We start from the raw sequence: 14,351 nt of genomic DNA on the forward strand, positions 1-14,351 counted from the left end.
TAACTTAAATTATAATAAATAAAGCGTTTCGGAGATACCTTGACAAAAGTTGAGAGATAGCCATATTCACAAAAATAGAGAACTTAAAGCAGGTAGATAAATCTATTTTATTGACTTCGTTATGTTATTTTTTATATAATGTTGTTAATTTAAATCATCTAATCATCCTTGTATACTTCGTAAATTTTCATGCACCACAATAGATCTTATTTATTTTCTGAAGAAAAGTACACAATTGACATACTTAATACATACAGTATATTTTTAAAAGTCTCATATTACGTTTAAGCGTCTCATTGTTCGACCTACATATCACAAATTTGTGTGATTCTTCATGAATTTTTATAAAATTTCCTTCAGTCTAAATATTTAAAACATCGCATCACATTTATGTACAAAATGGTTTTAAATAACAACAATTAAGCGATGATGTATCTCATCCCCATACACATTTATTTGTAGTCATAGTAACTAAACAGACACGAAGAAAAGAGACAACGATTTAAGGTAAGATTTTAACACTACAAGTATATAATCATTACAAACGAAACTTGCATTTTGTTAGGAACAAAGTGCTTGTGTATATATTTATCAAGCGAGGCACTGCTATTTCCAGAACTCTTCTCATCACATGTGCAATGTAAGCAAAAAACCAAATAGTCCTTTGAATAGTACTGTTCTGTAGACGTACACGTCGTAGAATTTTCATATCGTTTGTGGGATCGAGAGTGATGCTGGATTTCAGAGCATCTCTTGATTTCACAAAGTAGTAAGTAGTCGAATCATTTTTAAGATTAGGATAAGTGGTGTACTGAGATAGAGTTTGGAATTTCTATTGATTTCATCCAGGAACCCAATAAGGGACCAAAACAATATCAGCCAAACCAAATTCAATCCGCAGAGTTTCTCTTTCAGTTAGAGCAGTATCCGAAGCATCTTTTAGAATTTCTTTCTTTGACGAGTGTTTTCCCTTACTTTAAAACTCCGCCATTTGCCGTTGGAGGGCTGCAGATTTGGTGCACTCTCAGCGCTCGTGGTCTTTGAGCTGCACCTCTAGAAAAACCTGCTATAAACACCATACGGGCAACACTTTGGAATATGAATGGTGGTGGCAGTACTGAGAGAAATTTAGAGAAATACACATACCTTGTATCATGTCATTATATGTTTTCTTAAATTACTTTACTTGGTAGCTGCAGGCAGTAAATACAGAAGATTATTCAGATATTCAGGGATGGCTTTGATTTTATATCTTGCCTTGGTCTTCCAATTGTCAGTGAGAGTTGTGACAGAAGACATCAACTCCTTGACAGGTCTCAAATTTTCACAGGAACTTAAAGTAATCGAAGAAAAGGGAATATGTGCTCCAAGTCTACAGGTAAATTACATCTTAGCATTGAAAATATACATCTAGAAGTACTCATTCAAAAGGTATTACGTTGACTAATAATATCTTTTATATATATATATATATATACAATAAAATATTTATTTTCACTGTTTCGTACATGTTTACAGCATATCTTTATAACATTTATATGTAATTGCCTTTTATGTGCAGAAGTACTACGATACCTTACTTTACGACAGATCAAAAGATACGGCTGCAATAATATCTCAAAATGTAAGTATGTTCGAAAAGGTATTGGCTTTCGTCTTGGCGTCAGGTGGCAGGGGACATTCTTTTGACAATCAAAACGTTTGGCTGACGTTGTCCGTAACAACATGTATTAGGCTGCTTGTAAAAAAAATTAATAAAAATTCTCGATACATTTAACAAAAGCAAGTTTTTGTCCTTTGAGGAATTCATAAAATGGGAATTCTTTTAAGAAAAAACATTGGACAATTACAAATTGACCAAATAATAACACATAGGCAATCTCAAAATTTCATGAATATTTAATATTTTATCACTACTTCGCTACTCTAGCAGCAAAACTTTTAACAAGAAGTGATGTTAAACCAAAATTTTGTCAATCCACAAATCATTCTATACTCATTGCCTTTTTAAAGCAAATCACACAAAAATTTTATTCAAATATTTGTATTTCCCATTTCCTATGAATAGATATAAAAACCGTGTCATTATATGTAGTAAAATATACAAGGCCCCTAATTCCCTTCAAATGCAAACAAAAAATTTCTACCAGAAAAACAACTTCTGAATAATTTTATATGCATTAAAAACTGTACATCATTACATTTAGATAATTTTGGTTAAAGGTGGTCCATATTGAAAATGTTGAAAATATGTATTTAATTTTTCTCTAAAATTATTTCAAGATTCATCTATCTGTCTGTAAACAATTTTTCATTCTACGACTTCGTACAGTTTTGATTGCTGGATTGAAAACATCTATATAACTTGGCACACAGTGTGTGTTTATTGATACATTTTTATTTTTTTTCTCTCTGTGCATTTTTACCATGTTTTCTTTTATTATGTTATAATACATGAATAAATAATGTAAGAGATATATAATACACCTGACAGTTTTGGTTTGATTTCAGTATAACTTGGCACACAAGTAGACTACACTAAGATACACAATTCTGTGTATCGGTTTTTGATTTCGATGAACAGTGTTGTCCTGGTTACTAGAAATAAAAATTTCTGTGAAATACTTTCAAAATGCTACTCCTCCTTCAGTTTTGTTCTGATTTCAAAATAACTTGGCACACAAGTAGACTACAATAAGATACATAATTCTGTATATCAGTTTTTGATTTTGATGAACGGTGTTGCCCTGGTGACTAAAAATAGAAATTTCTGTGAAATACTTTCAAAATGCTACTCCTCCTACAGTTTTGGTCTTGGCACATAAGGAGACTACACTAAGATACATAATTCTGTGTATCGGTTTTTGATTTCAATGAACAGTGTTGCTATGGTTACTAAAATTGAAAATACTGTAAAAATGTATTAAAAGCTACTCCTACAGCTGTAGTTTTATTGCAATATCTTGCCACAAAAAGAGCTCGATCAAGCATCATTATTCTTTTTATTGCTGTTGTAAATTTTCAAGTCCCAACTGCTACTTTTCTCTTCATTTGTTATTAGTACAAACCAGTAGAGCTTCAGTCTCGACAGAGACGTCTGGTTTCTAATTTTTGACGGTGCATAATCCGAAACTTTCCTCTGCCATCTTACATAGTACATGTCATCTAGTATTCGATTGACAAGTCATTCAATAATTTTTGTTATAATTACTCGATCTAGGAATTAACACTATCTATCATTTGGAGAGTATAAAAAGTAATGGAAAGTGTTTTACACCTATAAACCAAGACCAGATCATTGGAAATCTAGATTAAAATTGAAACAATCATTATTACATGGTGACATTATACATGTTCATACCATATTATATCAAATTTTGCTATTTAGAATGCATCATATTGACTCGAAATAGATTCTTCATAATTTTTTCTCCTCTTGAATAATTCTTTTATAAATATTTGTACATGTATAGGGATTAATCTCTTTGAGGCAAACACATTTTATCTAAAAAATGAAATGTTTACCGCTAAACCACAAAACTCATTATATACATATCGGAATCTAGATATTCATTAAGTGAATTAATTTATATATATATATATAAATGACATTTTAAATATACAGTAATTATCTGCATTCAATATTCAAATATTTATCTTCATGCATCTGAATTTCAAACGTTGAAAATTTATTTATTTGTTTTTACTTTCATTGTATGAATCTGTACTTGAAACACAAAATTGTCATTCTTTTTTCACTAGATGGCCGAAAAACTAAAAGAAACATTTAAAATCTTAACAGACCAACTTAAAGAACTAAAACAGGTTATAGCAGAAGAATACCGTAATTTTGCTCATACTGATACTGGAGTTTTTCCAGAATGTTGCAAAGTGGGCGGAATTTACAATCCAAAGTTCAGAACAAAGGTGAGTTTCTTTTAGGAGAATATCATACAGAACTGATTCCTTAAAAATTGGAACTCGCAAATTTTCATATTTTATGTTTGGTCGTCTATAAAAATTACTTGGTTAATTATTTTGATTCTTCATACAAGTATTTTGATGTTATTGACAAGATGCTGAAGTTCCTTATTGACAATAACTGGAATTTTTGGAGACCAAGGCTTTCAACAATGTGTTAGAAATCCAATGGGAACTTATTGTGTTCCTTATTTCCAGAATTGATTTTTATCCCCATATGCATAAAGATTGATTTATTTTTCTCTTAGACTTCAGGTGAAGAAAACCTTTTGCTGTGCCCTTATTTATTCATTTGTCGACTCGAAAGTGAACTTAAAATAAAAACTATCCTGCCATATATGTTTCATATCTGCATGTTTTACAAATAATGTCCGAGCTGTATCACAAAAAAGTATGAATTCAGCTTTTCAATCGCCAAATTTCTTTATCTGTAGTAATATAGTTATATTCGACTTTCACCTGCATGTGGTGTTCAAGCCTCCCATCTCATTCGATACACACAAACAGGGTCAATTTTTAAATTTGCGATCATTTTTTAAACTGAAATTGTTGAATTTGTTATAACAATGTTTAAATACGATTCAAATTTGTTAATGTTATAATACAGATTTTGGAGAACGAGGCCTGTATATCAAAATCCTTAACATCAAACCAATTTCCAAGCGAAGGAATTAAAACCAAAATGGGAGAGAATTACAGCTTGAATCCTAATATGCTTTGGCAGTACTTTGCTGGAAGTGACGGGACCTTCCTTATCTACCCCGCACATTCTCAGAGCAAGAAATGTGACTCATACGATCCGAGATTTAAGTGAGTCTAAGTGCATTTCTTCAGTATGGATATTCATATAATGTTTTTTTTTGCGCTTAAGACAATTATATATTTTTAAAAAAATCTTTTCTAGCCTTTACCCCAATTGCAGGGTGAACAAGAAAACTTTAAAAAATCACATTTTCACGGCAATACTAATCATACTCTTAAAGATGAGATGGGACTACTGCTTGAAACGTATGAGTGTGAGTCGTGTAGGGAAGAAGATACATGTAGTGACAGACGAACCAAGATATCAATATTACTAAACTTTGTTTAGATATTGCGGGTATATTAAAACTCAATTCAACATATTATATTAAAATTTAATTGCTTCCAAACAGGATCGGTTAAACACTTGTTAACTCTTACCATAAGTTTCAATAAGTTTGAAAACAAAACTCGTAACGGTTATATCTTGCAGGTTAAGATAAACTAGATTAACTTAATTTGGTTTGGATTTTCCTACACTAAGCACCACAAGAACAACATGAATTGCTCAGTAAGCATTAACTTGCATCATCGGTAGTAAATCAACAAGGGCACAACAAAGCGGAGCATACCCACGGAAAGGAGCATAGAGTGTATCTATGAATCAAGGCAGCATTCTACATCGATCTCGATGCAAATTACGTCACTTCCGAACAAACTACCCCCCCCCTCCCACACACACAAACAAACAAGCGCGTTACCATACCCCCTTTACTTTGTTGCGAGGAGTTAAATTAAGCCATGCACTCGATTGTGAATAATCCCATTTATAAATATTGTTTGAATATATAAATATATATCAAGAATTAAAATCTGTTTATTTTTCAGGCATTATTACGTAGCTTCGGTGACAAACAAACCAAAAGATGTGGTTGTCGCAGTTGACGTCTCGGAAGTTACTGGAACAAAACGTAGTAACTACAATGCTCACTCACTGTTATTTGTGGCACGCGAGGCTGTGCAGAACGTTATCAATACCTTGAGTCCCAATGATAGGGTAAAGTTACATCCCTCTTCATTATATAGGTTTTAGTAAAAGATTAAAACCTATCACACCAGCATAAGAAATATACATCTGTATCTGGGGTTTTACAAATGGATACTGTTAGGAGATTCGGAAAGTTGTTCATATGAAGCATTAATTAGCGTATTTAAAGGAAAGAGCTAAATGTCAAATTTACAGTCCAGAGTTACGTAAAACGTATATTTGATTGCTTTTGTGTGATTATTTCGATTTTGGCCCATTTTTCTTTTAATGTCAGAGGCTCAAGTAAATTTTTCCTAAGGTTTCGTCAAAGGTCAATATGTTCAAAAATTTGATTTTACAATACAATGTAGCTACAAATCATTCTGAGGTGTAAAGTAGAACTTGTACAGTTTAAAATTATATCATTGATAAATAGATAGAAAGTATCACTTCAAAACAAATATTTTAAAAAATAATTTTTTTTAGAAAAAAATGTATGAAGAAATTTTCATATTTAAAATAAAATGCACCAGCTTAATTCTGTACCGGGTACTTTAAAGATATGTATGCCGTGTTAAACAGTATTTTTGCACAGGTGAAACCGAACAAAAATTTCTGGAGTATGATAAGCTACCAAAAATGAAGCATTCTTGCAAATTCGACGAAATTTTATTCGGTATTAACAAAGTACTTGTCAGGAAAAGAACACGATATTCTCATGCATATTTATAAAGGACTGACGTTTATCCTGGATCTGCGCATGTGCGCGGGAAAAGCATCGCGAGAATCATCAGGTCTAGGAAAATATTTTTGTGACGTCTGTTCAGTAAGGGACACAAATAGACCAATCAGCTCAATGAGTTGCATTTAATGCATTTATGGGTTACTACATAAAATACTACGTGTTTTTTCAAAAAGGCTAGTTTTTTAAATCGCTCTCAGAAAGACTTGATGCATTATGTACATTATTATCTACTAATCCCATGCTCATATTTGCATACAAATGATTAACAATGATGAAAATTTAAGTTTTCCCCACTCCATTGTACAGGTCCGTTTGTTTAGAGATTCCCCGTGCTGTACTGCTAGTGGACATTTTCGGTTGGGTGAACATTTACGGATCTTCAGTATGGAGCGCATTATGCGCAAAAAATATTTTATGTCAAGTACAATGTATGGAAAGTAATTTAAAATGCTATATTTACACCCTGAATGGGATATCGTCAAATATTTCCATTTCTTATTTTTGTCTCTGTGATAACTCTTTGAAACTTAGCGGAGATAATTTTTGATAAACCTGCCGGAATGTAAATTAGGCAGGTCGAAAGGTCGGGAGCTAGGGAGGCCTAACATGCATGCAAATCTCGTGCGCATCTGTCTCTGTGTCTGACGCTAAGGATGCCAAATATGCATGAAAATCTCGTGCGGCTGCCTTTGTGGTTAATGTCAGTGAGAGAGGGCTATGGAAATTGGCATGGAAGTCCTCGTGTAATTTAAAATTATTAGTCTACATTTTAATGTCTAAGTCTACAATTTTATTTCACAATGAAATGGAAATATAAGGAATCACTGTCTAGTTATGAGAGTATGCCAGGGACATCAACAATAGTGGGAAACATGGGATAATTTTAGCATAACGGGCTTCGCCCGTTATGCAAATTATCCCATGTTTCCCACTATTGTTGATGCCCTGGCATACTCTCAAAACTAGACAGTGATTCCTTAATTATCCCTTTGGGTTTTTTTAATATGAACTACATAACATATTTAGATGAAACTTACATACCATACATCTTGCCTTCTTAGAAATATAGTTGGGCTAATAAAATAAAATTGGTCAAGGAATTCCAGGCCTCTAAAAACTATTCCAGTTTGAGGGCACAACCAAGCATTTCGATGAACACCATTAAGAAATATTAATTCAGGTAGGTAGCATCGTTTTTTAAAAGTGGGTGGGGGGATAGAACAGTTAGAATAAAGATCAACTAGCTCGAAGTAAGATAGGTTCCAATATCGTTCACTGCTAAATTTTATTCATTCACTACAATTTACTGCCAAACTCCAAATTTCACTTTCGAATTAGCCCGAGCCAATGCTGATAACCTTAGTACTTGCAAGATTTTTTATATTATTTTCAAGGGATCAGAAATACTGTGGTTCATATGTAAAGAATATAATTATATTATTTAGTAGTATTCTGGTTTTGGCATTCGGTATATTGTGCAGATTTATACATGTTATTCTGTGGAATACTTTTTGTTGTTTTGAACCATTAAGAAATGCAGAATCGAATGTATCTAATAACCATTTTGATTGATCAAATTATATCGTTTATTTTGTATTAGCTATTTCATTTTGGCACAACATGGTTTCCACACTTCTGAGGTGCTCTCAATATTGACAATCCCTAACTCACGTTTTTGTAGTAAAAACGTAGTAGACCATCATGCTTTTCGGTTCATTCACGAGATTGGACCATTGTTTGCTGTAAACATGCGAGACAACGTGATCATGAATATTTCAATAAGAGGTGGTTTTTTATCCGACACGGAGAGAAAATAATTTTTACCAAATAATATTTCATAACTTTTAAAAGTGATGGAGTGGAATTGTCTTATTTGCAGAAAGTATATAACTTATATAACTTGATGATTCACCACATATATTTATTACTTTTAAAATAAAACACTAATACGGCATATATAGCTTTAAGTGAAAACCATCATTGCAGAAATAATTTATGTTTATAAACGAAGGGTAAGTTGGACGTGAATGGTCTCTGAAAGGCTGCTTTTGAAAGCATGACATGTATAAAGACAAGACCCCTATAAAATCCGCCATTTGCAATGTACTTTCGGTTTCAAATCTTACCATTCGGAAAAAATAAACTGGGAAAACAACTTTCAAGAGGCTATCTAAGTCCAACTTGCCCTTCATTGATAAACATACATGTATACTGTTTCTGCAATGATGGCTTTCACTAAAAGTACGGAATTAATTAGGTGTACATGTATTTTTTAAAAATATATACATTTTTTAAAATTACTTTTTCTCAATAAATATATTTTTCAAAGTATTTGTGATCAAATGATACTTTTTATCTGTTAATCAATGATATACATGTAATTAAAAACTGTAAAAGTTTTAACTTTATAAACCACAGTTTTGGAGCTGTTGTAAAAATAAATTTTTGGACATTTTGACTTTTGACGAAACCTTAACTAAATTTGTCTGTCCCGTCTGTTTTACGTCTGTGAACTTTAACATTTTCGACTTCTCCAGAAAGAAAAGGGCAAAGATAACGAACAGTAATCGATCTTAAAAATTAGTAAGGCAACATAAATCTGCAAAAAGGGCATGAACAAGGACCCCAGGAAATCCCAGAGGTCGGATCAGGTGCCTAGGAGTAGTCAGAATCCTTTTTCGACCTGTCACATCCGCCGTGAGCCCTATATGTCGATCAGATAGACGGGACATTCCGTTGTCAAATTCAGTATAACAAAAAGTCTCTGATGGGACTGTAGCTCTACTGGTCTACGTATGACAACAGAAAAGGCAGTAATAAATAGAATTATGAACCATAGTGTACTCCAGCATGCTAGAGGTTCACGGCGAGATACTTTTGACTTGGCGCCGCGTAACCTCTAGCATCCATTGTAAAAATTCTCGCCGCTGAAACTCCAAGTGGAAATAAATTATTTTATTAAGAAATGAGGCTTTGTATATTAACGAATGGTACGAAATAATAAAATATTCAATATTTACGAATAAACTTACGCATAAAACACTGTTAACCTCTCGTATTAGCAATAAATCCATTATTTTTTAAATCGAAGCAGAAATTGAAACAAGTCGTCTGTTTAAAATTCGGAAATGGAATTCAGAAAATCTGACGAAACGAAACTAGTGTAATGCAACGAAAATTTCGTTTTCTGACAAGCAATCCGCAAAATTAATGTGAAGTCAAATCGAAAGTACTTCTGGTGACAAATTGGAATAATGACAATTTTCATTAATTAACAATGATGCACACTGAATAAATTGGATTTTATTATTTCTTGTGACTTTCATACCCCATGCAAACACGTAGGTACCTGAAAATTACTTGTTAACAGTTTATTTCACGCATAATACGTTCCGCCCAAAATCTCAGGCGGAACGAGCTCGTTAGAAAATGGCCTTCGGATGTAAGAGTCCGAGGTATATAAGGAGCGTAGGGACGTTAACCGAGGCTCTTACTTGTAGGAGTAAACCATAGTGTAGTCCATTCATATGCTTATTTTGATTTCTGTAAAACCAAAGCTGTAGGAGAAGTAGTGTTTTGAAAATATTTCAAAGAAATTTCTTTTTTTAGAAACCATGATAACACCGTTCATTGAAAACAAAAACCAATGCACTAAATAATGTACCTTTGTAAAATCTACTCGTGTGTGCCAAGTTTTATTGAAATCAGAAGAAGAGTTTTAAAAGAATTTCAAAAGAAATTTCTATTTTTAGTCTCCATGGCAACAAGATTCATGGAAATCAAAAACCGGTGCAGTAAATTATATACCTTAATGTTGTCTACTTGTTTGTCTGTTTGTCTGGTTATAAGCCTATTGAAATCAGACCAAATTTGTAGGAGGAGTAGCATTTCAAAGGAATTTCACAGAAACTTTATAGTAACCAAGATAACAACACAAACGATACATTAAATTATATTTAAATTCAGTGTAATTTTCTTTATAAAATCCTTTAGAAATTCACGACGTTCAAATGTCTATAATGTCTATAACCTTGTCACCGCGCGGTAGAATACACAGTAAGAACTATATACATTTTCATTACTCTAGGAACGCCAAAATGTTTATTGTTTTGACCAATTTAATAAAACAACTACATGTATCCTGTAAAATTAACGCAAAAAATACAAGTGTTCGTTTAAAATTAATTTGTCATTTTCCCCCTCGCAATGTTTATTTCCAACTTCAGAAACGGCTTTTACGTCTTAACAACAGTTCTGAAAAGCGCTAAATTCATAATAAAGATTGATGAATCGACAATAATGAAGAAAGAAAATTAGAGAATGTAATATAAGGCCGGAATTAAAAATATCTTTGTTTCCCCTAACCCGACCCTAAATTTTCAAGTTGGGTCGGTAGGTAGGTAAACAATTTTATTTTCTGACAGCAGCTTTGAAAATACATTCTAAATTTAATGGAAAATTACCTTTATGAATAAGAAAAGTACAAAAGAAAGCGGTTTGTGAACAAAATGCTAAGTACACTGTATCATACATATGCAGTTTAAAAGCAAAATTCATGATTTATTAATTTAAAACTGTTACATATGAATTGTGAAATATCTCATGCCAGAGTACATTTATATAAATCGAATAAAAAAGACAAGTTTTTCAAATACGCAAAGACCGGACATCCGAGTAATATTTTTTCAAACCTTCCCTCAGCCTCTGGTGCTTATATAGACAATCAATGTACTTTTTTGAGGGCCATGAGATTTGCAGTGGTTCTGGAGCATTTTGCTTTGGAGTTAAGATGTAAGTAGCTGATTAAAGGTTGCAGGTTCAAATCCCAATGAGGAACGTTGAATACGGTCTTTCAAAAGGAACCGTAAAGCATAACACAGTGTTGCAGAAGATGCTGGCTCATAAAAGATCCCCCACTGCTTAATGGCAAAAAATGTGCCGAGCACGTCTAAATTCGGAACAATGGGGAAATGTTCAAATGTCGTCCCAACAAATCTCAAAGGAATTAAAAGCATCTAAACAACCAATCTTCAAGGGCCTGATTACAGAAAAATACATGGACGTCTCAGGAACCTGAATCATGATTTAAAACTATTTGGAAAGAGTATGTAAACAATCTTTAGTTGAACCAAACCGAATCTACAAATGAAAAAAATTCTATTTACCGGTTCAATGAAATAGTCACGAAGTTTGACCCATGCATAAAGGCATGAAGGTCTGAATTATATTTATCAGGATGAATATGCAGACATATTTACAACAACTCTTATGGTTCCATAATGACATATAGTAAACATAGGAACATAGATGAACTGGTTATTAGATCAAAACTCAAAATGTATCATAGTTTAGTCTATTTGTGTGCCAAGTTATATTAAACTCATGCCAAAACTATATGAGGAATAGCGTTTTAAATAAAGGAATTTCACAGACATTTCTATTTTCAGTAAACGTGACAACACCGTTCATCATAATCAAAAACCGATGCTCTAAATTATGTACAGTGTAGTGTGGTCTTCTTGTGTGCCAAGTTATATTGAAATCAAACCAAAACTCCGAGAGGAGTAGCGTTACAACGTTCTTCGAAATCAAAAACTGATGTACTAAACTGTGTATCATAGTGTAGTTAACGTTATATTGAAATCAAAAGAGGATTAGCGTTTCAAGGGGGCCGACTGGGGTTTTATTGTGTTAAAACTACAATAGCGAAAATCTTCATTTTTATACCATATATAACTTACATTAGCTTCAGTGTACATGCCAAGTTTGGGGAAATCTACCGTCCAGGTATTTTTAAGTGACTGTCTCAAAATACAGATACATTTACTATAGGATTATATAGGAAAGTGCCAATTTTTCACACTTTAAAGCAAATTATACAAATACTACACTAGACTTTTTTGCTTAATGGTGAGTAATACTATATTGTACATTATATGTAAGAAATACAAAACTCTACTGTCTTGTTACCAGAGGGAGCATCTCAAAATACTAAAAATTAACGAATTTTCCTGTTTTTATAGAGTACTACAATATATATATATATATATATATGAAAAAATTATGAAAATAACGGAGAAATTCTCAAAATTCTATGTTTTAAATCGTATGATTATTACTTTTTCTTTAATAACATTTTTATTACCCTTTCTTTATGAGCTTCATTTTATCAAAAACACACTATAACGATGTCAACCAACTATCAGTTGCAAAATCTTTTTTTAAAATCATGTATATAAAATTGTAATTACATTTTTAAACCTGTTATTTCTTAATTTTGTTTAATTTTATAAATAAACTGGAAAAGAATGCTTTAAAACAATAAATACGCTTTATTTTACTATGATGCGCCAAATATTGCACAATGAAAACCCCGGCCCAGTCGGCCCCCTTATTAAAAGAGAGAGATAACAGAACTTTCTATTTTAGTAAGCATGACAACACCATTCATCAAAATCAAAAACCAGAGCTCTAAATTAGGTATCTTAGTGTAGTCTTCTTGTGTGCCAAGTTATATTGAAATTATAGTCCAAACTGGGAGAGGAGTAGCGTTTATAAGGAATTTTACAGAAGCTTCCATTTTCAGTAATCTTGACAACACCGTACATCGAATCAAAAACCGATGCAATTTGGCTAAAACTGTAAGAAGAGTAACATTTTTAATAAGTTTACAGACAGACAGACGACGAACACCTTTCTATTGCATAAGCTCTTCTGGTCTCTGACTAGTAGAGCTAAAAGAAAGGCTTAAGAATTAGTAAGAAATTGGCTCCAACTACTGTTTGCAAAGGTCCGCATTGCCTCTGCTAACAACTTATATCGTATAAATAGATTTTGAGTATGATAACTGTTTTTTATCTTCACATTTCTTGCACTGTAAACAACGAGTAGACAGACGGACAAACAATGAAAAACATGAAAGGAAACCAATATCAAAAGCAATGATTGAGAAAGGTGTATTTTTTTATTAATACCATCTTCAGATTGGGTTAGTGGCATTCAGTGATAAAGTCAGCACCCCAGCATTGTGCAATGGCACAAAATTAGCCTGGGCAACAACTGAAAACAAACATGCACTAAATAGCTTCACCAATTTATGGACAACTGACAAGCATCCCCATTACGACCAGGGAATCCGGACAGCCTTCTCATTTTTTGATAGTAATGCCATGAAAACAACTGGGAATGAAAGAGGTATGAAGATTTTTTTCTAAACTTATACCGGTATATATGCTACATTTCCCACCATTAGGTGACTCCTGCGACTCTGATTAACTATTTACAGCTTTGAAAAATTATAATATCTCAAAATTGTTTCAGATAATCTTGGATCAGTATCATGACACAAGTAGGGCTTAAATGTTTATACATATATTTTTTTAGTTATTTTATTTTTTGCAAAGTTATGAAAAATGGCTTGTACTTAGGTCATAATTTGAACAATATGAATCTGATTTGAACATATATTTTTATGTAAATATTATTTATTATTATGTAATAATGCATAAACGTATTGGGAAGCAGGTATAGCCTACATAAGCCCTTTCCACATCAATTTATACAGTTTGAATCTGTGGATGCATAAATATTAACATCACTATTTTAGAAGATTTTGAAACACCGTCTATATATGACTTTTAAAAGTAAAGCTCTAATTTCATTTTGTAAATCTGCCCAAAATTAAGAATCATTTGAGTATTTGTAATAACTTCATTTTTTCACCTATTCTAGGTCATTTTATACCCTCTTTTAAAAATTATGCCAACAATTTTTCTCAGTTTCTTAATTTTCAACCCCTCCCACCCTGAAAGACGGTTAGGCCTATCATATGAAGAACATACCTCATGCTCTTCAAAT

The 14,351-nt window shown here is 32.5% G+C and overlaps 1 protein-coding gene across 1 annotated transcript in view; it reads left to right on the forward strand.

The window, feature by feature from the left end:
- Positions 1-14,351, forward strand: part of LOC134252343 (uncharacterized) — a 54,958-nt gene that overhangs the window by 13,011 nt on the left and 27,596 nt on the right. Inside the window, exons 15-20 of the mRNA XM_062734787.1 lie at positions 1,194-1,378; positions 1,562-1,624; positions 3,763-3,927; positions 4,589-4,791; positions 5,611-5,779; positions 13,478-13,688. Of these exons, the coding sequence (XP_062590771.1) occupies positions 1,194-1,378; positions 1,562-1,624; positions 3,763-3,927; positions 4,589-4,791; positions 5,611-5,779; positions 13,478-13,688 (996 nt within the window). The remainder of the gene's footprint in view (positions 1-1,193; positions 1,379-1,561; positions 1,625-3,762; positions 3,928-4,588; positions 4,792-5,610; positions 5,780-13,477; positions 13,689-14,351) is intronic.

The sequence above is a fragment of the Saccostrea cucullata genome, unplaced genomic scaffold (assembly GCF_032062105.1).
Source record: "Saccostrea cucullata isolate Sc308-1 unplaced genomic scaffold, CSIRO_AGI_Scuc_v1 ctg69, whole genome shotgun sequence".
NCBI classification, from domain to species: domain Eukaryota; kingdom Metazoa; phylum Mollusca; class Bivalvia; order Ostreida; family Ostreidae; genus Saccostrea; species Saccostrea cuccullata.